The 24,143-nt window shown below is 40.8% G+C and overlaps 1 protein-coding gene across 5 annotated transcripts in view; it reads left to right on the forward strand.

The window, feature by feature from the left end:
- The window catches only part of LOC122554676 (golgin subfamily B member 1-like), a 272,444-nt gene that overhangs the window by 11,882 nt on the left and 236,419 nt on the right, over positions 1 to 24,143 (forward strand). For all 5 annotated transcript variants that reach the window (XM_043700052.1, XM_043700053.1, XM_043700056.1 and 2 more), the window contains exons 2-6: positions 1,350 to 1,416; positions 1,801 to 1,947; positions 16,414 to 16,560; positions 20,769 to 20,891; positions 20,975 to 21,142. In XM_043700052.1, coding sequence (XP_043555987.1) covers positions 1,369 to 1,416; positions 1,801 to 1,947; positions 16,414 to 16,560; positions 20,769 to 20,891; positions 20,975 to 21,142 — 633 coding nt within the window. In that variant the 5' untranslated portion in view covers positions 1,350 to 1,368. The remainder of the gene's footprint in view (positions 1 to 1,349; positions 1,417 to 1,800; positions 1,948 to 16,413; positions 16,561 to 20,768; positions 20,892 to 20,974; positions 21,143 to 24,143) is intronic.

The following is a 24,143-nucleotide window of genomic DNA, read 5'->3' on the forward strand; positions in this document are numbered from 1 at the left end:
GGACATAGAGATTTTTGATCTGTCTTCAGTTACTTTCATTTGCTTACAGAAGATACAGGATAGTTTGTTCAGACTTAAATCTCTTGACTTACTTGTTAAGTGCCAGTTTACAACAACTGCTAAAGGAAAAATAAACTGGCTTATGTTGGTTTTTACAGCAGAGAAAAGAGACCGCTCCTGGCCCTGCGGCTTCTCCTAATCTCATTCATAGCCCTAAGCTGTTCAACTGCCTGGGATTCAATCACATCGATGTTGGCAGGCAGGTGATCTTTAATCATCAATAATCAGTCACGAGTCCAATCAGCTACTTTTGGCCAATCAAAGCTCCATTCTTTGACAACACTTCTGTCTCTAGTTAATCTGCAAATTAGTTTTCTGTTTCTGCTTGAATGAGCATCTGTATATAAAGTTTAAAAATCTCACCAACATCAGGTTATAGTCCAATAGGTTTAATTGGAAGCACTAGCTTTCGGAGTGCTGCTCCTTCATCAGTTGGTTGTGGAGTACACAATTGTAAGACATAGAATTTATAGCAAAAGTTTACAATGTGATATAACTGAAATTATACGTTGAAAAATACCTCAATTGTTTGTTAAGTCTCTCATTTGTTAGAATGACCGTGTTAGTTTCACTACATGGTCAATCTAACAGATGAGAGACTGAGCAAACAATCAAGGTATTTTTCAATGTATAATTTGTTATATCACACTGTAAACATTTGCTATAAATTTTATGTCTTACAATTATTATTCCACAATCACCTGATGAAGTAGCAGAGCTCTGAAAGCCAGTGCTTCCAATTAAACCTGTTGGACTATAACCTGATGTTGTGTGTTTTTTTTTAACTTTGTACACCCTAGTCCAAAACTGGCATCTCCAAATCGTCTGTGTATACAGTACTTACAATGAGTGTCTGGTTTAAAAGTGCAGCAATCCCTCAACAATCCTTGGTCTTTAAAACCATTTTCCAAGTTAGTCTGCAATCAAATATGCAGCAGAATAAAGAGTCTTTACAGGTGGAGCAGGCTCGATGGATGAATAGTCTCCTCCTGTTTCTATTTCTTGTGCCCTTGTGAATGTTAAATATGGCTCGTTTTGACAGGTAAATTTATGGTGTTGACAGATAGCTAAATCCATGCCAAAGAAAGATTTATTAATTTTTTAAGTAACAACTTGTATAATAACACTTCTTGTCCTCTATTCTAAACTTTGAACACTTATGAATCAGTTTGACCACAGAAACTCCAGCCACTGTTTTCTATGAGTACTATCGCTGGTTGACCATTAGCATTATATTTAGATAAGCTATTCTTTGGAAAGACCTAATTATTGTTTTGATTGATTTGCAGCTACATTTAAGAAGGAGCCATGTGGAAGTGGTACTCTGCAGATGAGTCGCCCCCAGTGCCAGCAGGGGTAAACATATCTTAAACAATTATGCAATTTCATGCAGTTGCACCTACCTTGACATAAAAAATGAGTAAACCTTCATTTTGACATTTTATTTGCTAAATAGTAGTTTATGAGCTGGATTTGCTGTGTGCTTTTGATTGTAGTTTTGGAAAACTGCATGCAAGAGTGCTTTTTGATGCATATAATTTGACAAGCAGTGACTGATTTGCCTCAGTTCTCTGGAACTTTCAACTGTCTTGAATTAAATTGCTGGTATCGAGCTGATTTGAGCACTCTTTTAAACTCCGTTAAATTTGTAAAATTTATCATCTTTATTATTGATTCTATATGATGATGCTTATTGTATGGTTTTTCATGATATCCATTCTGTGCAAATTTATTCAATAGGCAGCAAGTTCCCAGAAGAGCATTGGCAATCAGTCTGTGGCAGACTTAACTGAGCAGCTGGCTCAGAATGAGCAACTGGTATTGCAGCTGAAGGAGCTAATTCGGGAGAAAGATAACCAGCTTCAAGTGAAAGATCAGCTGCTTAAGGTAGTGATTTAACAATCCCAAGTTCATGTCTCTTTTGTCTTGTATTTAAGTGAATTGCTGCAACGCTCTGTATTTTGTGTGTGTACTGGTGATAGGACAGAATAGAATATCCTTTATTGTGACGTGTACTCAAGTACAGATGTACCGGAGTACAGTGAAAAGTTTTACAATGTCGCCTCTTATGGTGCCATCTTAGATACAAATCTTAGGTAAAAAATCACAGATACAAAAAGAGGAATAAAAAAGCAAAGTAGTTGAATGGCTTTACAAAAATAAAACATAATTAAAACGGTAGTCATTATAATCATTCCAACAAATTAAATGTAAATACTACGTTGCAGTAGCTAAGCACTGGGGCTTCCACATGTGGTCTGACCACCCGCATCAGACTCCAGTCCAACAACTGTCCTGCTCTGCTCCAAGCCTCCAGTCCACTCGCGTCAGCTTTCAGCTGCTCCAAGGTAAGTTTTCTCTAGGACTTGTCTCCCCTGGCTGGCCTCTGCTCCGGGACATACATTCTCTGGCCGGCCTCCGCTCTGGGGCTTGCTTCCTCACGGATGTGAGATTTTCTTCTGGGGCTTTCCAGCTCCTCCATTCCCCTTTGGGTAAGTCAAAGTCCTTAGTTGGAAAAGCAAAGAGAGAAAAAAGAAAAGGGTTGGTCGTTCAGTTCTGATCAGAAACCGCAAGTTTGGAGATGAAATAGAAGGTTCAAGACTGTTTTGTTTTGACTAACAGCCTGATCATGATTGAAAATAATTAACAGTGCCTCTCAAGTAATTTTTCATCTGATGAGTATGCTTATGATTAATTTAAATGATCAAATCTGGTTCTGACCCAGAAGATCACTGCTTCATGCATTGCTCCAAAATCCCGAGGCTGACATTCCTTCGGTGCAAAGAAAGTGGTGCATCTTTGCAAATGCTGTCTTTGGACAGGATGTTTAACTGAAGGTTTATCTGATGTCTCTGATACATGCAAATGATCCCATGACATTATTTCAATAAATATTGGCAGAAATTAATTTCATTATTGATAGAAGTGTGACTCAAGCCAGAACAGAACTGAATACTTAACATTCAGTTTATAAGGCTTTTACTAGAAACAGGGTGGAGGTGTTGCAGTCTTGGTCTTGCCTTTGAATGAAATACAGTTCCTGAATTAGAATCTGTATGGTTGCAGATGAGAAACAGGAAAGGAGCAGTGACCTCCAAATAGTGGGAAGGAAGTAGAGAGCATTTGTAGGCAGATTATTGAAATCTGCAGGACAATTAGGGTTGTGATAGTTGATGATTTCAATTACCATAGGGTAGAATGGGAAAAAGATAATATGGGACGCTGAAGGAAGGAAGTTCTGTTGGAGAAGTTTCTGGAACAGTAAGTTTCCAGTCCTGTCAGGGAGGGGGCTGTGCTGGATCTGTTCCTAGGAAATGAGACAGGCCAAGTGGAGAAGGTCAGACCCTATACAGACAATGAGCAAAACTAACGTCATTTACAAAATAGCGGGCAAGGACTGTAATAAACACTACATTGTTCAAACAGGCAGAAAACTAGCCACCAGGATGTATGAACATCAACTAGCCACAAAAAGACATGACCCTCTCTCACTAGTATCCTCACGTACGGATGAGGAAGGACACCACTTTGATGGGGACAATACAGCCATCCTAGGACAAGCCAAACAAAGACATGCACAAGAATTCTTAGAAGCATGGCATTCCAACCAGAACTTTTATTAACAAACACATCGAGTTAGACCCCATCTACTACCCCCTGAGAAAAGGAACAGGAAGTGACTTCTTCACAGGAAATGACATCACCACAGGAAATAACATCACCAACCCAAAGAAACCCAAGCATATAAATAGAAAGCAGGAATTTTCAGCATTGCTTCGCATGAGGTCCATTGAAGATGTTACCTACCTAAGGTAACGAAACATCTGGAAATGAACCTTTCAGCTCAACAAGCAAACCTACATCCAAAACCTCAACCTGAGCTACAAATCTTCTCAAAGCTTGCTAAGGTCAGAGCATTTGGGAATTAGCCATCACAACATAATAAGGTTCAATATTAAGTTGGATAAGGATAAAAATCGGTCAATGATTAAGATCTCTGGCAAACTTTAGTGGTCTAAAAGTTGAGCTGGAGCAAATTGATCGGAAAGAGTTTCTTAGATAAAATAGTGAATTTTTTCAAGGGAGATGAATAGGGTGCAAGCTGGGTACATACCCATGAGAAATAAATAGAGATTTCCAAAACTAGAGTACCCTGGCTGACTAAGGATCATAAGAAAAAATAAGGAAGTAAAGGAGACATATGATGTATACTGGAACAATAGTAGCGATAGAAATCAGGAAGGGTATCTCGAGTGCAGGAGAGACACTCAGGCTGGAATAAGAAAGTCTAAAAGGAAGCATGAGGAAAGGATATCAGACTGTGCTAAAACAAATATTAATATGTTTGAAGAATATTTTACTAATAAAAGATTAATGAAGGACAGAGTGGATCCACAAGGAACAAGCAGGGTAAGCTGCTCAGAGGATATAGCAGAGGTACTAAATGAATATTTTGCTTCTTTACCACATTAAAAGGGACAAGGGCCTAGTTGAAAATGTGGGTGATGAGCAACTGAACAGTGATAGAAAAGGAAGAGGTGCTAAAAAGGCCAGCACCATTCCAGATAAGATGCATCCTAGATTGCTGAGAGAGTTAAGGAGCAAATCTTGGAGCTATTGAAATTTTCCAGGCCCTTCTGAATATAGGATCAGTCCTGGGGGACTGGAGGATTGCAAATGTTGCACTGTTGTATAAGAAAGAGACAAAGGATAACCCAGGAAACTACAGACCTATCAGCTTAATATTGTGTGGAGTGTTCTGGGCGTAAGTTTGCTCGCTGAGCTGGAAGGTTCGTTTTCAGATGTTTCATCGCCATACTAGATAATATCATCAATGAGCCTCCGTTAAAGCCTCCAATATGTCCCGCATTCTATTTATTCCCGTGTTCTATTTGTGTTTAGGTTTCCTTGCTTTGCTGATGTTATTTTCTGTATCAGTGATGCCATTTCAGGTTCTTTTTCCCAGAGGATGGTAGATGGTGTCCAAATCGATGTGTTTGTTTTTTTTATAGATATTTTTATTGGAGATTTAACATTTTTACAAGTTTACAAAAATAAACAAAACTCTCAAATACAAACATTGATATACAATTAAATCAAATATACAATAGCCAAAATTTAACGAAAGAAAAAATACAGAAAAAGAAAAAAAAACAAAACTCAACTGTCTACTAATCTAACCTACAACTAACCAGAGTGTATATTTAAGTCTCTTACATGCTCGGAATGTGTTAATATCAAATGTAATAAAACCCGTATTCGTGCGGGATTCTTCTCCTAAGGGGCTCTGGACCAGCCAGGTTTGTAATCTCAATTAAATAAAAACCCTTGTTAGGATAGCCGAAATATCTGTATTTATGTAATTCAAGAAGGGCTGCCATATTTTATAAAATAATTCGGTCTTTCGGTGCACCATATTTGTAAGGAAGTCAAGGGGAATACATTCCATAATTAGTCTGTGCCAATTTGAAAGTCCAAGGGGGCCCTCAGCCACCCAGTTCACCAAAATATTTTTCCTTGCCCAGAAAGAGAGAATAGAAAATAGTCTCTTCCCATACGTGTCCAGGGAGGGAAAGTTCGAAAAGCCCAAAAGGAGAGATACAGGTTCCACTTTAATTTCCGTTCCTAAAATTTCTGTCAGGGTACTTGCTACTTTAGTCCAATATCTACAGATCTTATGACAGGTCCATAGGCAATGTACAAGAGTGCCCACCTCTATTTTACATTTGGGACACAGTGGAGATGCTCCTGCCTTAAATTTTGCCAATCGAACCGATGCTATATGGGCCCTATGAAGTATCTTCAGCTGGATAGCCTGTGTTCTGTTACATATAGTAATTCTTCTAGCGTTTTCCCAAATATCGTTCCATGTTTCTATAGAGATTTCTAGTCCCAAATCCTGATCCCATGTTTTACGCAGATTATCCATATCTCCCGATACTTCATCATGTAGTAAATGATAAATAGTACTGACGGAAGATACCTCCACTGGTCATAGGACACTACATTCTCTATCTGATTTATAAAGACTATCTAATAACGTAGCTGAAAATGTGTTGCTGGAAAAGCGCAGCAGGTCAGGCAGCTTCCAAGGAACAGGAGAATCGACGTTTTGGGCACAAGCACTTCTTCAGCCCTTGGATGCTGCCTGACCTGCTGCGCTTTTCCAGCAACACATTTTCAGCTCTGATCTCCAGCATCTGCAGCCCTCACTTTCTCCTCTCTAATAACGTAGTCTTCTTCTGTATATAGTCTCGAATTTGGAAGTATCGAAAGAGGTCTCCATTAGGTAATCCGAATTTCTGACGCAGCGTTCAAAAGACATCAGGACCCCATCTTTAAATAGGTCCCCTAGACATGAGATACCCCTGGATGTCCAGAGTTTAAAAGTGGCATCTGTAAACCCCGGTTGGAATCCCCATGCTCCCACTATCGGTGCATAGGGGGATGTTTTATGTGAATTACCCTCATTTTGCCGCATTATATTCCAAACCTTAATTGTGTTTAGTATTATAGGGTTTTTACAGTGATCTGTAATGATTTTCCTCTTGTCTGAAAATAAAAGGTTAATAAGTGGGTATTTTACTTGAGAGGCCTCGATGTCCATCCAGATTGGGTCTTGTCTGATCCACAATCAATCAGCTATGTAACTTAATAGGGAACTTAACTGATATTTCCTAAAGTCTGGGAAGTCCAATCCTCCCCTTGTCTGTGGAAGCTGTAGCTTCTTCAGTTTAATGAGCGGCCGTCTATGATTCCAGATAAAGGAACCCAGCCAGCCATATAATTTACGTAGAGCCAGCCTCGGCAGCATCACCGGAAGCATTCTCATAGGATATAGGAGACGGGGCAGGACATTCATTTTGATTAGTGCTATTCTACCCAACCAGGAAATTGGAAGGTCTCTCCATCGCTGGAGGTCCTGCCTTATCGTTTCCAGTAAATGCACAAAATTAGCCTTATACAACTGACCAAATACTGGGGTAATAAAAATGCCTAAATATAAGAAGCCGTCCAGGGACCAACGAAAGGGAAAAAGGGATCCGTCCACTAAGTGGGGTATCATCCGATTTTGAAAAATTAATTTTATAGCCTGAGAATGCGCTAAATGTATTAATAACTTAGATTAGGCGAGGTACGGACATCAGAGGATTATTGAGGAATAGAAGAACATCATCTGCATAAAGAGTAATTTTATGTTTACCTGTACCAATCCTCGAGGCCATTATATTAGGATCAGCACGTATAGCTTCTGCTAGGGGTTCAATTATTAGCGTAAATAACAATGGCAAGAGAGGACATCCCTGATGGCAGCCCCTACCCACTGTATTCAGTATTATAGGGTTTTTACAGTGATTTGTAATGATTTTCCTCTTGTCTGAGAATAAAAGGTTAATAAGTGGGTATTTTACTTGCGAAGCCTCGATGTCCAACCAGATTGATTGTGGATCAGACAAGATCCAATCAGCTAGGTAACTTAATAGGGTACTTAATTGATATTTCCTAAAATCTGGGAAGTCCAATCCACCCCTTGCCTGTGGAAGCTGTAGCTTCTTCAGCTTAATGAGGGGCCGCCTATGGTTCCAGATAAAGGAACTCAGCCAGCCGTATAATTTACATAAAGCTGTCCTCGGCAGCATCACCGGAAGCATTCTCATAGGATATAGGAGACTGGGCAGGATATTCATTTTGATTAATGCTATTCTACCCAGCCAGGAAATTGGCAGGTCTCCCCATTGCTTGAGGTCCTGCCTTATCCTTTCCAATAAATTCACAAAATTAGCCTTATACAACTGACCAAATACTGGAGTAATAAAAATGCTTAAATATAAGAAGCCCTCCAGGGACCAGCGAAAGGGAAAAAGGGATCCGTCCGCTAAGCAGGGTATCATAGCAAGGCTACCCATTGGCATAGCCTCCGATTTTGAAAAATTAATTTTGTAGCCTGAGAATGCACTAAATGTATTAATAACTTGGATTAAGTGAGGTATGGACATCAAAGGGTTACTGAGGAATAGAAGAACATCATCTGCATAAAGGGTAATTTTATGTTTACCTGTACCAATCCTCGGGGCCGTTATATTAGGATCAGCTCGTATAGCTTCTGCTAGTGGTTCAATTATTAGCGTGAATAACAATGGCGAGAGGGGACATCCCTGACGGCAGCCCCTCCCCACACTGAAGCTATCCGAGCCTAATCCATTGGTAACCACACCTGCTTTGGGATCACTATACAATGTTGAGGCCCATTTGGTAAACACCTGTCCAACGCCAAACCTCTCCAATGTGTAAAACAAATATGACCATTCGACCCTATCAAATGCGTTTTCCGCGTCTAATGAAACCACTACTCCTGGTATCTTTCCCTGATGACAAGCTTGAATCATATTCAGAGCCCTTCTAACATTATTGGATGATCTACGGCCCTTAATAAACCCCGTCTGATCCTCCTTTATAATATGTGGCAGTATCCTTTCTAATCTCAGTGCTAACGTTTTAGAGAGGATTTTAAAATCTACATTTAGCAAGGATATTGGTCTGTATGATGTACAATCTTCTGGGTCCTTTCCTTTTTTAAGGATAAGAGAGATATTTGCCTCTTTCAGCGAAGGCGGGAGACAGCCCTGACTATATGCATAGTTATACATGTCCATAAGTGGACCAACCAGTATTTCTGTAAATTCTTTATAGAATTCAGCTTGAAAGCCATCTGGGCCCGGCGTCTTACCATTTTGAAGGTGCCTAATTGCATCAACTATTTCTTGGGGTGTAAGTGGAGCATTTAGGACCGATACTTGTTCTGGAGTTAGGTCTGGAAAAGTCAAATTTTTAAAAAATGACTGCATCGTCTTCGTCCTATCTTCACAATCCTGTGATTTATATAACTCAGAATAGAATTCTGTAAAGGTTGCATTAATCTTTTTATGATCATGAGTCAAAATACCCGTACTTTCCTTGATAGACATAATAGTCTGAGGGGCCTTTTTTTTCTTTGCAAGAAATGCTAAGTATCTACCCAGTTTGTCGCCAAATTCATATAACTTTTGTTTTGCAAATAATATTTCCCTCTTAGCCGTTTGAGTAAGTGTAGTGTTTAGAGCTGTCCTAAGAGCCGTAATCCTTTGCAATTTAATAATAGAAGGTCTATCAGTGTATGCTGTTTCAGCTGCTTTTAAGTGAGCTTCAAGCAGACGCTGTTGTTCTCTATTCAATTTTTTCTGGATCGCTGAGTAGGAGATGATCAAACCTCGCATGTAAATTTTGATGGTCTCCCACATCATTGATGGGTTGCTAGCCGTACCTGAATTAATTTCTAAAAAAGTTTTAAATTCTTGAGAGAAGTACTTTACAAATTTACTATCTTTCATTAGGAAGGGGTCCATATGCCAATGCTGAGGGGATGTCCCATTGTTCCTCGCCTTAGTTTCCATTTATACAGCAGCGTGGTCAGAAATTGCTATACTACCTATTTTACAGGACGATATGGAATTTTAAAAAATCGAGGGGGCAAAAAACATATCAATTCTGGTATGACATTTATGTGGATTGGAGTAGAAAGAAAAATCTCTGCCCTGTGGATGAAGACATCTCCAATCATCTACTAATCCTGATTCTTTGTTCAGATCCACCAATTGTCTAGATCTGGGAGATACTCCTGCAGTACTCTTGGGAATCCAATCTATTTCCGGATCCATAATACAATTAAAGTCTCCCCCTATAATTGTATGACGGGCACCAAAAGCCATCAATTTTGAAAAGGCTTCCGTTATCCGTTATAAATTTAAAGGGGTGTGCCGGGAAGCAGTACAAATTTAAAATCCCATATTCCTCTCCGTTTATAAGGGCTTTAATCAAAATATATCGTCCAGATGCGTCTTTTATCTGATTTAGGATTTTGAAAGGGAAATTCTTCCGAACAAGAATAACAACTCCCCTGCTTTTTGAGGTAAAAGAAGAAAAAAAGGCCTGATCAAATCCACCCTGTCGTAGTTTCAAGTGTTCTTTATCCAACAGATGTTTCTCCTGTAGGAGAGCTGTATCAACTCTTTCTTTCTTGAGATTTGATAATATTTTCTTCCTTTTGACTGGCGAATTACTCCCCTTGACATTCCAGGTGCACCACTTAACTGACTGATCAGCCATAATCATCCGGGCAAATCCGAGACCCCTCGGAAGGGGAAACCCTATCCAGAACATCCCGAGCATAGAGCATATAAAATTTACAAAAATAAAGGCTCTCTAATACACTCACAACAGTATAATAAAAAACTATTTCTAAATAATTAAATAAAACATATTTAAGTGGCGATTTTCCCCCTTGTTCCCAGGGGGTGTCATTTCCTTTCCAAAAGTCCATCATATCCTCTGCCAACCAATGCCCCACCCTTGACCCAGGCGCTCCTCAATAAAATGAGGAGAATTCAGATATAATACAAAGCTAGAGTTAACAGTGAGCTCCCTACCCCCACCCATACCAACACCTGGATGTATTTGGTAATGTTAATACCATATATAAACATATAACTATAAAATTACTACCTCAACAAATAATAATTAAATATAATAATACAAAATAACAAGGGAAAAACAACCCCGCTCCTAAAGACAGAGGTAAAATAGAATAAGGTAACCACCTCCTCCCACCAACATTAACCAAAGCCCCCGGCTCATATACACACATATATACATAAAATAATAAAAGAAAACAACCCCAAGGGGGGGGAGAAAATCTAATCCCTCTCCCCACCCCCCCATGATAATATTAAACAGTAAGGTAAGAAAAAAGAAAAAAAGGGGGGGGGGGGATATAAACCAAAGCGGGGGGAAGGGCAAACCAACATCCATTATCTCTTACAATTTATCTAAGAGAGTCCAAGAATTCCTTAGCCTTTTCTGGTGATCCGAAGTTATACAAGGATCCTTCATGGTTAAAGCGTAGCGTCGCTGAGTAGTGTAAGGAGTATTGAATATTTAAGTCCCTTAAACGCTGCTTCGCCTCGTCGAATGCCTTCCTCTTTCGGACCAGAGGTAGGGAAAAGTCCTGGAATTACATGATCTTGGATCCTCTGTAGATCATAGCTTGGGGGTCTTTTCCAAGATTTCTAGAAGCTTCTGGGAATATCTGCCTCATCCTATAGCTCTGCAGCCGGAACATGACCGGGCATGGGCGCTGGTTCGAGCCGGGCCCGCGCATTGCAACCCGGTAGGCCCATTCCACCCTTACCTGGCCTGATCCAGCTTCCAGATTTAAAAGCTGTGGCAGCCACTGCTCGAGGAGCGCTGTAAGCTGGCCTTCCTCTTCCCGTTCGGGAAGGCCCAGCAAACGAATATTTTTTCGATTATCGAGGTCGTCAATGTAATTCTCTAAGGTCCGGACTCGCTGTTCGAGAGTCCGGACCTGATCCACGGCCGATTGCGCTGTAGTTTCGGAGGTCGCGGCCTTTAACTCCGCCCCTCCAACTCGGCGCTCGATTTCCTGGATGTCTCGGTCGTGCTTCTGCAGCGTGGCCGAGAGTGAGTCCCATAGATTTCGGGATTCTTCAATAAAAGCGTCGATCTTCGCATCCAGTTTGGAGATCATTTCCACAAGGCTTGTCACTGTAGGTAAGTCCCCCGGGGCGGCTGTGGACGCCTCAGCTGCAGCTGGAGAGGGTGGGGGAGGGGTTCCTGCTTGCTGAGAGCTCCGGGGTCCCTTCCCTTTGGTCATTTTCACTAAATATTAGATTGTTTAAATGTAATACTAAGCAACTAATTAAATTAAACAGCTATTATGAATGATTTGGTGAGTGTGGTGGGGGTGGGTGACTCACTTTACCCAAGTCTTGGGAGGAGCACTATAGACTCAGACTTGCTGGGTCGCCGCCATCTTGGATATCCCGATGTGTTAGTTGACAGAGTTCCGGTTGGAATGCCATGCTTCTAGGAATTCTTGTCCATGTCTCTGTTTGCCTTGTCCTAGTATGAATGTATGGTCCCAGTCAAAGTGATGTACTTCCTCATCTGTATGTAAGGGCACGAGTGATAATGGGTCATGTCTTTTTGTAGCTAGTTGATCTTCATGTATCCTGGTGGCTAATTTTCTGCCTGTTTGTCCAATGTTGTGTTTGTTACAGTTCTTGCAAGGTATTTTGTAAATGACATTTGTTTTGCTTGTCTGTATAGGGAGTTTCAAGTTCATTAGCTGCTGTTTTAGTGTGTTGGTGGGTCTGTGGGCTACCACGATGCTAAGAGGTTTGAGTAGTCTGGCAATCATTTCCAAGATGTCTTTGATGTAGGGAAGGGTGGTACAAATCTTCTGAAAGCTCACTAATTATGTCGAGGTGCCAGTGTTGGACTGGGCTGGACAAAGTCAGAAATCACACAATGCCATGTTATTAATACAACTGGTTTACCTGAGATCACAAGCTTTTGGAGTGCTGCTGCTTCATCAAGTGAAGTGAAGGGAAGCAGACAAGTACAGAGTATGCAGAAAGATAATAGTGGGCGGCATGGTGGCACAGTGGTTAGCACTGCTGCCTCACAGCGCCTGAGACCCGGGTTCAATTCCCGCCTCAGGCAACTGACTGTGTGGAGTTTGCACGTTCTCCCCGTGTCTGCGTGGGTTTCCTCCGGGTGCTCCGGTTTCCTCCCACGTCCAAAGATGTGCAGGTCAGGTGAATTGGGGTAAATGTAGGGGTATGGGTGGGTTGCGCTTCGGCGGGTCGGTGTAGACTTGTTGGGCCGAAGGGCCTGTTTCCACACTGTAATGTAATCTAATCTAATGTAATCTAATCTAATCTAGATAATTCCAGGTAATTAAGAACGTCAAAAAGTAAGTGCAAATTGTGAGTGGAATGTCAACAGGTTGAATAACAAGTCTTTACAGGTGATCAAACTGTTCAGCTGGTGTGAGTAAAGTGTCAACAGCTGAATAGTAAGTGAAGAGATGACCTATGACCTGATTAATAAATGCAGAGAGATAATTACAGTCTTATTACAATCCATTATCTTATTTTTGATTATTTGTAATTATTTCTGTGCCTTAATTAATTTATACTTGTCTTTTAACACACTTAATGACGTAGAATTATCTTGCCTTTATTTCTCTGTATATAAATTCTGCCCTTGTGCACTTTCCTCCACTTCATGTGACGAAGAAGCAGCGCTCCAAAAACTTGTGATTTCAAATAAACCTGTTGGACTATAACATGGTGTTGTGAAATAATTGTTCAGAAGATTTCGAGAATCCTTGCTTTTATAAATAGAAGGCATAGAGTATAAGAGCAAGTAGGTGATATTACACCTCTACAAATAATTGGTCAGACCACGTTTGAAGTATTGTGTTCTGTTATGGATACCTTATTTAAAGAAGGATGTTAAACCCCTGAAGATAGTTCAGAGGAGACTTGCCAGAATGATATCAGGACTGAAGGATGTTAGATACAAGAAAAGATTAGAGAGACTGGGTTTATTCTCATAGTCATAGAGATGTCCAGCACGGAAACAGATTCTTTGGTCCAACTCATCCATGCTGACCAGATATCCTAACCTAATCTAGTCCCATTTGCCAGCACTTGGCCCAAATCCCTCTAAACCTTTCCTGTTCATGCAGATGTCTTTTAATGTTGGAATTGTGCCAGTCTGTACCATTCCATACACGCACCACCCTCTGCGTGGAAAAACTTGCCCCTTAGGTCCCTTTTATATCGTGCCTCTCTCACCCAAAACCTATGCCCTCTAGTTCTAAACTCCTTCACTCCAGGGAAAAGACCTTGTCTATTTATCCTATCCATGCCCCTTATAATTTTATAAAGTTCCATAACGTCACTCTTCAGCCTCCGACGCTGTACGGAGAACACCCTCAGCCTATTTAGCCTCTCCCTGTAGCTCAAATCTTCCAACCCTGGCAACGTCCTTGTAAATCTTTTCTGAATCCTTTCCAATTTCACATCGTCCTTCTGATAGGAAGGGGACCAGAATTGCACGCAATATTCCAAAGATGGCTTAACCAATGCCCTGTACACCACAACATTAGATTAGATTAGATTACATTCCCTACAGCGTGGAAACAGGCCCTTCGGCCCAACAAGTTCACACTGACCCTCCGAAGAGTAACCCACCCAGACCCATTTTCCTTTGACTAATGCACCTAACACTATGGGCGACTTCTATACTTAATGCTCTGACCAATAAAGGAAAGCATACCAAACACTTTCTTCACTAACCTATCTACTTACGACTCCCCTTTCAAGGAACTATGAACCTACACTCCAAAGTCTCTTTATTCAGCAACACTCCCCAGGACCTTACCATTAAGTGTATAAGTCCTGCTCTGATTTGCTTTTCCAAAATGCAGTACCTCTCATTTATCTAAATTAAACTCTATCTGCCATCCCCAGTCCATTGGCCTATCTGATCAAGATCCTGTTGTACTCTGAGAGAAGCTTCTTTACTGTCCACTACACCTCCAATTTTGGTGTTATCTGCAAACTTACTAATGTTACAACATGGTGTAAACCCCTCTGCTAATTTAAAACTAGCAACACAGAAAAGATTTATCCCGTGCAGTAATCTGAAAATTTAAAAGGTCAAGAAATACTTAAAGTAAAAATTAACTTTTTTTTTCTTAAAGTAATAACCGAGAATAATTATCTAACAACTATTTACAACTTCTTCCTCTAACCTATCTTTTACTTTCCCCTCTACAATACTGGTCTGATAAAAATCCCGATTAAGATTTACAAAACAAAACTTCTTATCTCAAAACTAGGCAGCTTTAGTTCTTCTCTGTATTCCTGTCTTTTCTTCTTGGGGATTCTGCTTCACTGGTTACTGATCGATAAAAGTACCTTTAAGAGAGCTATTTTTTGGGCAGTCTTTTTACATGCTGGTGGCTTGGCAGTTCTCCTCCCAACTGTTCAATTTTCCCCAGTCTTATACCCCCAAAGCAACAAATTGTGTCATTTGCTTTTAAGATTGTCAATGTACTCAGTTCAAACTTGTTTGAAGGTTGGTATTTGGGGTATAATTTAAACTGGTCAAAATCAAATTTGTTTTTGTCTCCAGGCAAATTGAGTTGTTTGACCAAATGTTACATTATATCTCATTCAGAACACTTGATGCTGTCATGGCTCGCTTTTAACTCTCTCATAGGTACAGTGTACCCACAGCTTCATAACACTAATTATACCTCTTTTGTTCGCATCCAAATCATTTCTATAAATGACGAAAAGCAGTGGACCCAGCACCGATCCTTGTGACACACCACTGGTCACAGGCCTCCGTATGAGAAGCAACCCTCAACCATCACCCTCTGTCTTCTACTTCGATGGCTACTTCTTCCTATATTCCATGAGTTCTAACCTTGCTAATCAGTCTCCCATGAGGAACCCAGTCGAATGCCTTACTGAAGTCCATATAGACCATCTCCACCGCTCTGCCCTTAACAATCCTCTTTGTTACTTCTTCAAAAAGCTCAATCAAGTTTGTGAGGCATGATTTCCCATGCATGAAGCCATGCTGACTATCCCTAACCAGTCCTTGCCTTTCCAAATACATGTCAATACTATCCCTCAGGATTCCCTCCAACAACCTGCCCACCACCGATGTCAGGCTCACTGGTCTATAGTTCCCTGGCTTTTCCTTATTACCTTTCTTTCTGCTTGGAACAAAGAAGATTAGATTAGATTACTTAGTGTGGAAACAGGCCCTTCGGCCCAACAAGTCCACACCGACCCATACCCCTACAATTACCCCTTTAACCTAACACTACGGGCAATTTAGTATGGCCAATTCACCTGACCCGCACATCTTTGTGACTGTGGGAGGAAACCGGAGCACCCGGAGGAAACCCATGCAGACACGGGGAGAATGTGCAAACTCCACACAGTCAGTCGCCTGAGTCAGGAATTGAACCCGGGTCTCTGGCGCTGTGAGGCAGCAGTGCTAACCACTGTGCCACCGTGCCGCCCACCATTGAGGTGACATAACTGAGGTGTTCAAAATTATGAACAATTTTGACATGGTAAAAAAGGACATTCTGTTTCCACAAGTTGGTATGTCAGTAACTAGGGGTCACAATTTCAAGATTGGCAGCAAGAGAGCTAGGAGTGTACTTGCAACTACACCAGAAGATCAGTTAATTCCTCAAGAGCCTCTGCTATCCAGTTAGATCATGGCTGATCTGAGTCTTAACTCCTTGTGCCACCTGCCTTTGTTCCATAAACATTAACAGCCTGACCCACTAAACATGTATATCACAATCCTAATAAAACCTTTGATTAAAATTACTGTCCTGGAGCAATCAACTTTGAAGTGGAGTATTATACAAATTTCACACTTTTGCAATGTAACAATTAATTTGGTTTACTACAGGAAGACAAAGAAGCCTTTGAAGCAAAAATTTCCAAAATGAAGCTGCAGACAAAGGCAAAGGTCACATCACTTTCTGCCCAGCTGGAAGATGTGAAGAAGCAACTAGGTGCTTCTAGTGTTAAAGAGCAGACAACTGGAAAACACAAGGTATGGCATGTTACTGCTATTTTCTATACTTAGTGACTGGGAATAAGGTGGCAACCTGCCGAGGAGGGACTTTGCAGGCAACAGAAAACAGATTCTATGTGGACAATCATTATATTAAAATGGGAGCATATATTGTACTTTCACAAAGTCTTGTCTGAGTTAATGTTCACATTAGTTTAAGTGATATGTTGATAATTCCATTGTGGCAGAAATAAACGGCACATGTTCAAAATAAAGGAATCAAAGAGGAAATGAGAAGGATTTACTTCTGTTAGATTTTAAAGAGGAAATGAGAAGGATTTACTTCTGTTAGATTTTGCATGCCTTAAAGGATATCATGATCTTTGGAAAGAAATTATATACCTAAAATGGAAAGATCTGGCGAGACTGCACTTGGAATATTGTGTTCAGTTCTGGTTGCTTCATTGGAGGAAGGATGTGGAAGCTTTCGAGAGGGTGCAGAGGAGATTTACTAGGACTGGAAGGCATGTTTTATGAAGAAAGATTGAGAAGGCTCAGACTTTTCTTATTGGAGTGAAGAAGGATGAGAAGTGACTTGATAGATGTGAACAAGATGTTGAGAGGCATAGATAGAAGTGGATAGCCAGAGACTTTTTCCCAGGGCGGATATGGCTATCATGAGGGGGCATAATTTTAAGATGATTGGGGAAAGGTTTAAGGGAGGTGTCAGAGGTAGGCTTTTTACACAGAGAGTGGTGGGTGTGTGGAATGCACTGCTCACAGTGGTAGTAGAGCCAGATACAATAGGGACATTTAAGCATCTCTTGGATATGCACATAGATATTAGTAAAAAGGGTATGTAAATTAGCTTAGATTAGATTAGATTACATACAGTGTGGAATCAGGCCCTTCGGCCCAACAAGTCCACACCGACCTGCCGAAGCGCAACCCACCTAGACCCATTCCCCTACATTTACCCCTTCACCTAACACTACGGGCAATTTAGCATGGCCAATTCACCTAACCTGCACATTTTTGGATTGAGGGAGGAAACCAGAGCACCCGGAGGAAACCCACACAGACACCGGGAGAATGTGCAAACTCCACACACATGAGGCAGGAATTGAACCCTGGTCTCTGTGCCATCATGCCGCCCAAAAATTAATTTGAACTTAGAGTAGGATAAGAGATCGGCACAATATCGAGGGCCGAAGGGCCTGTACTATGCTGCACTGTTCTATGTTCTATCTGCATGGCTGTGGGGAATGAACAAGGAAGTATAACTTTTCCAAAGAGATGACTCAGGCGTGTAGAGTCATAGAGATGTACAGCGTGGAAACTGACCCTTCGGTCCAACTTGTCGATGCCAACCAGATACCTAAATAAATCTCATCCCATTTGTCAGCATTTGGTCCTTATCCATTAAAACCCTTCCTATTCATAGATCCATCCAGATGCCTTTTAAATGTTGTAATTGTACCGGCTTCCAACACGTCCTCTGACAGCTCATTCCATACATAGACCACCCTCTGTGTGAAAAGGTTGCCCCTTCGGTCCCTTTTAAATCTTTTCCGTCTCATCTTAAACCTATGTCGTCTAGTTTTGGACTCCCCTGAGGAAAAGATCTTGACTATTGATTCTATTTATGCCCCTCATGATTTTATAAACTTCTGTAAGGTCAACCCTCAGCCTCTGCTGCTCCAGGGAAAATAAACCGAGCCTATTAAGTCTCTCCCTGTCATTTAAACCCTGGAAACATTCTTGTATATCTTTTCTGAATCTTTTCAGGTTTCACCAACATCCTTCCTATGGCAGGGCAACCAGAAATGAACGCAATATTCCAAAAGTGACCTAACCAATGCCCTTATATAGCTGCAGCATGACCTCACAACTCCTATACTCAATACAGCGACCAATAAAGGCAAGCGTACTGTATCCTTCAATATATTGACATTCTCTAGATTATTCATCCCAGACCTCAGCATCAGTCATGTGCTTCTCCTTGGTGAATATTGATACAAAGTACTCATTCAGGGGCTCTCCTATTTCTTGTGACTCCACTTATAATTTCCTTCCTTTGTCCTTGAGTGGACCTATTCTTTTCCTTGCTACCCTCTTCTAGTAAATGCATAAAAAGCCTTGGGATCTGCGTTGGTGTTGTTTGCTAAATTCGATTCATGGCTCCTTTTAGCATTCCTAATCTGCGTTCAAGTTCCTTCCTGATTTCTCTATACTCTTCGGGGCTTTATCAGTTTGTAGTTCCTAGACCTATCATATGCTTCCTTTTTCTTTTTGACTAAGCTTGTACTCCATGCCCAAGCCGGTGGATTATAAGAGTTGGCAAACCATATTGCAGCTATATAAAACCTTTGTTAGTCTGCATTTGGAGTCTTGTGTGACATTTTGGTCACCACACTACCTGAAGGACATGGAAGCTTTGGAGACAGTGCAGAGAAGGTTCACGAGGATGTTGCCTGGTTCTGAGGACATTGGCTCTGGGGAAAGGTTAAATGGCTAGCATTGTTTTCACTGGAAGGACGGCAGCTGAGAGGAGACCTCATACAGGTCTATCGAATTATGAGAGGCATAGATACGATGGATAGTCAGAGGCTTTTTTCTGGAGTTGAAGTTTCAGTTACAAGGAGGCACAGGTTCAAGGTGAGAGGGGGAAAGTTTAATGGAGATGTGCGAGGGAAGTTCTTCACACAGAGAGTGGTAGGAGCGTGGAACGCACTACCAGAACAGGTGGTGGAAGCAGGCACATTGACGACATTTAAGAGGCATCTGGATAGATACATGAATAGGGACAGAATAGAGGGATATGGACTGAATAAGGACAGGAGATTTGTTATTTAGTGTGGTTAGGGATTGATGATCGGCACAGGCTTGGAGGGCTGAAGGGCCTGTTCCTGTGGTGCACTTCCGTTTGTTCTTTTGTACCAAACGCCACCTTCACTATCCAGACTACCTGCGACTCCACTTTCAAGGAGTTATGAACCTGCACTCCAAGGTCTCTTTGTTGGGCAACAGTCCCCATGATCATTAAGTGTGTTAAGTCCTGCCCTGGTTTGGCTTATCAAAATGTAGCACCTCACATTTATCTAGATTAAACTCCATCTGCCACTCCTTAGCCCATTGGCCCATTTGATCAAGACCCTGTTGTATTCTGAGGTAAACTTCTTGGTTGTCCATGACACCTCCAATTTTGGTGTCATCTGCAAACTTAGTAAACATGCCCCCTGTATTCACATCCAAATGATTTATTTAAATGACCCAGCACCAATCCTTGAGGCACACCACTGGTCACAGGCCTCTTGTCTGAAAAGCAACACTTCACCACCAACCTCTGTCTCCAGCCTTCAAGCCAATTTTGTAATTATCCAAATGGCTAGTTCTCCTTGTTTCCATATGATCTAACCTTGCTAACCAGCCTACCATGTGGAACCTTGTCAAAAGCCTTACTGAAGTCCATATAGACAATGTCTGGCTCGCTGCTTTCTTCAAGGCAAAAGTGAGGACTGCAGATGCTGGAAATCAGAGTCTAGATTAGATTGGTGCTGGAGAAGCACAGCAGGTCAGGTAGCATCCGAGGAGCAGGAAAATCAATGTTTCGGGCAAAAGACCTTCATCAGGAACCTAATCTAATCTAGACTCTTATTTCTAGCATTTTCTTCAGTCCTCCTGTGATTTGTTGTTTCCTTTGCTGTAAACTTGCCTGATCTTTGAAAGGTAGCCTTGCCCTGTTGTCACGCACATCTCCTGAATTTTAATCTGAGTGTATAAACAATAATTTGCGATATAGAAACTGTTCCTAGCAGCACAAAGTTCAGTAAGCAAAGGACATAAACTAATGGTGATTGTGAAAGGAGCTGGAGGAGATCTGAGAAATCTACATGGCACCTTATGATTTGGAATGCATTGTTTGGAAATATAATGAAAGTATATTCAGTCATAAATTCCAGGATAGAATTTGATACTACGTAAAATAAAAATTTGTAAAATTCGATGTTAAAAGAAAGGGATTGAGAATAACTTGATAGTGTTTTCAAAGAATTAATACAGGGAGTAGGCTGAATGATGGCCTCTTGTGTTAGATCATTCTAAATTGTCATTTCTGATTTATGAAAGGAACTAAACGATCATTGAGTATTTAAGCAGTAATAAAAAACCTATAGTAAATTAGAAATAAAATGTGAAAATGCTAATGAGATTAAATGGATACATTTTCATGTGTGGTTTAATTATAGCAATCAAGTGATGGTGATCAGGAACATGCAGCTGCCAATAGGGGTAAAATATTAATGTTGAGGAAAAAGGTTGAAGAGTTGGAAACACAAATTGTGAAAAAAGATACAGAATTGAAGAAGACGGTAAGATTTTAAAAGCATCTGTTTACTTGCGTAGGAATCTATGAATAGCAAATTATGACATCCTAATTTTAAATAACTTCTAGCTTACAGAACTAGAAGCACAGTTGCAACGTGGTTCCAATATGGACATGATGCTTGCTGAGAAGGACAAAAAACTGGCTGAAAAAGAGGCCTATATCATTGAGCTTCAGTTAGCTGCTGTTTCGAATCATGGACCTCAACAAGTAACACTGCCTAGTGAAGAAATTGAGGTGAGTGATAAGGAGAACTCATTGCAGCATTTGCATTTATACACTTTTTCGATCGCTTTCATTAGAGAAAACTTTGATTCATGATTCATAATGCTACTTTGTTCCGGTATCAAGCAGCTATTGTGGTTTTAAGATGGTTAAATAGTTTGTCATATTTAGGAATTTGCTTTTCTTTTAATACATGGATCCAAGAGAAAAGTTCAATTTATCTTCACTTGAGGGCAGTTAATATTGATTTGTGCATTATGTTAACTTTTTTTGTGAACTGTTCTCTATCCTTGTGTTTGTTTTGTGACATTTTCAGTCTACGTAAGTTTCACTTAAGAGTAAAATGTCTTTAGGTCTTTAGTGTTAGTACAGGTAAAGAGATCTCAAGAAGGATGTTAAATTTCTGTAGACGTTGAGGATTGAGTTAAGTAGAGAAGAATTATTAAACTGTTTGAAGCTAAATGCATTGCATTCTTTGTTGAAGATCTAGAAGATTAAAGACTTAGAAGTTCTTAATGCGTGGTTGCATTTGAAAGGAAGGACGTTGCTTTTATTACTGACTGCTGGCTGTGGCCAGTTTCTCCTTATGAAATACATTTTAGCTGGATTTTATGGTCAGCAGGAAAGCAAAGGTGCTCATTACTGACATCAAAGAAGTCATGATTTGGAGATGCCAGTGTTGGACTGGGGTGTACAAAGTTAAAAATCACACAACACCAGGTTAGAGTCCAACAGGTTTAATTGGAAGCACACTAGCTTTCAGAGCGACGTTCCTGCATCACCTGATGAAGGAGCGTCGCTCCGAAAGCTAGGAGCGTCGCTTCGAAAGCTAGTGTGCTTCCAATTAAACCTGTTGGACTATAACCTGGTGTTGTGTGATTTTTAACTTTGGACATCAAAGAAGGTTGCTTACAAAGATCTAGTGATTGCTGAGGCATGGATTCCTTTTCTTTCTGATTGCAATTTAAATCTGATACGAAATCAACTGGATCTCCAGATATGCAACAACGTCGATGTCTGTAAGCAATCAATCCTATTGAAATATTCTCACAGCAAGCCATGGTGATTAAGACACTGGATTCCTTTCATTTAGCTTGGCAGTTTTGCAGTTAATAATTAAGATAAGGTAAAATTTGAATAAAATTAGCTCATTTTAGAAATATCACTTGCTGGCATTTGGACAGGTTATTGTGGTGTTGGGTAGTGTCCCTACCTCTGATCCAGGAAGCAGAGGTTCAAGTCCAACATGTTCCAGACGTGTAACAATAAGGTTGATTAATAATATCTAAAATTAGCTTTTCTGGGCTGATGTGTTACATAATTTTGAAATTAATACAATAATATCTAACTTTTTCCATGTGTCACAATTTTGTTTTTAAAAGGTACATTCATAGGATAAGGGCGTTGCCAGCTAGGCCAGCATTTATTGCCCATCCCTAATTGCCCAGACGGCAGTTAAGAGCTGGAGTCACATGTAGGGTCAGACCAAGTAAGGACAGCAAATATCATTCCTTAAAGGGCATTAGTGAACCAGATGGCTTTTTCCAACAATCAGCAATCATTTAGACTCTTAATTCTGTATTGAAAAGAATTGAATTCTAATGCCACCATTTGCCATGGGGGGGGATTCGAACCAAAGCATTACCTGGGTCTCTGAAGTAACAGTCCAGTGATTATACTACTAGGTTATTTCTTTCCCCCTCCCCCCTTCCCCCCCGCTCCATATGCGATTAATAATGTATATGTAGACATTCCCACCAGTTTATTATTTTCCATTGACTGTTATGGGAGCCTAAACAGCAAACCCTCTGGAGAAAAAGAATCACTATCAGTAACTTCTGAATTTTCCATTATTCTGCAGGTTTACAGATTCCCAATGTTGCTGTCAGTTCCTTTGTGGTGATAATAGTGAGTGCTAGTAATTCCTCTGTTATTAACACAGCAACATCTGAAATTTTATCTGGTCTCACCTTAGAGACTAGTGAGTCACCATGTCCACTTTTCAATTAACCTTATATGCTAAATTTGCTGAGTGTTACAGACAGTTATTGATTACAGAATGATAAAGGCTGTGTCATAACTGAGGTTCATTACTCATTTAAGGGGTGTGAGGTTATTCGTTATAGAATGAACTCATATGGAAAAGGTGGATTGTTTAGGAAGAGTTAACATGAATTTCTAAAGAGGAAATCGTGTTTGAACAAAGCAAAAAATACAGTATAGCACAGGAAGAGACCCTTTAGCCCTCCAAGCTTGTGCCGCCAGATTTTGCCCTTCCACATTAAAACTGTCTTCACTTACAGGATTCGTATCTCTCTATTCCCTTCCTATTCGTGTATTCGTCCAGGGTGCTTCTTGAATGCTGCACGTGTCTGCTTCTACCACCTCCACTGGCCATGCAATCCACGCACTCAACACCCTTTGTATGAAAAACATGCCTTGCACATCTCTTCCATACCCCTGCCCCCCCCCCCCCCCCCAACTCCCTTGCACCAAAATGCAACACCTCACGTTTGTCTGGATGAAACTCCCATCTGCCATTTTTCTGCCCATGCCTCCAGCTGATGTATATCCTGCTGTATCTTGTGACAAGACTTCTTGCTATCTGCAACTCCAATCTTTGTATAGTCTGGAAACTTACTAATTAGACCAGCCTGTGTTCCCTAGTAATTGACCCCTCCACCCTGGGCGGAGAAACAATAGACAATAGGTGCAGGAGTAGGCCATTCTGCCCTTCGAGCCTGCACCACCATTCAATATGATCATGGCTGATCATCCTTAATCAGTATCCTGTTCCTGCCTTATCTCCATAACCCTTGATTCCACAATCCTTGAGAGCTCTATCCAACTCTTTCTTAAATGAATCCAGAGACTGGGCCTCCACTGCCCTCTGGGACAGAGCATTCCACACAGCCACCACTCTCTGGGTGAAGAAGTTTCTCCTCATCTCTGTCCTAAATGGTCTACCCCGTATTTTTAAGCTGTGTCCTCTGTTTCGGCACTCACCCATCAG

This window comes from Chiloscyllium plagiosum, chromosome 11, assembly GCF_004010195.1.
Source record: "Chiloscyllium plagiosum isolate BGI_BamShark_2017 chromosome 11, ASM401019v2, whole genome shotgun sequence".
Lineage (NCBI taxonomy): Eukaryota > Metazoa > Chordata > Chondrichthyes > Orectolobiformes > Hemiscylliidae > Chiloscyllium > Chiloscyllium plagiosum.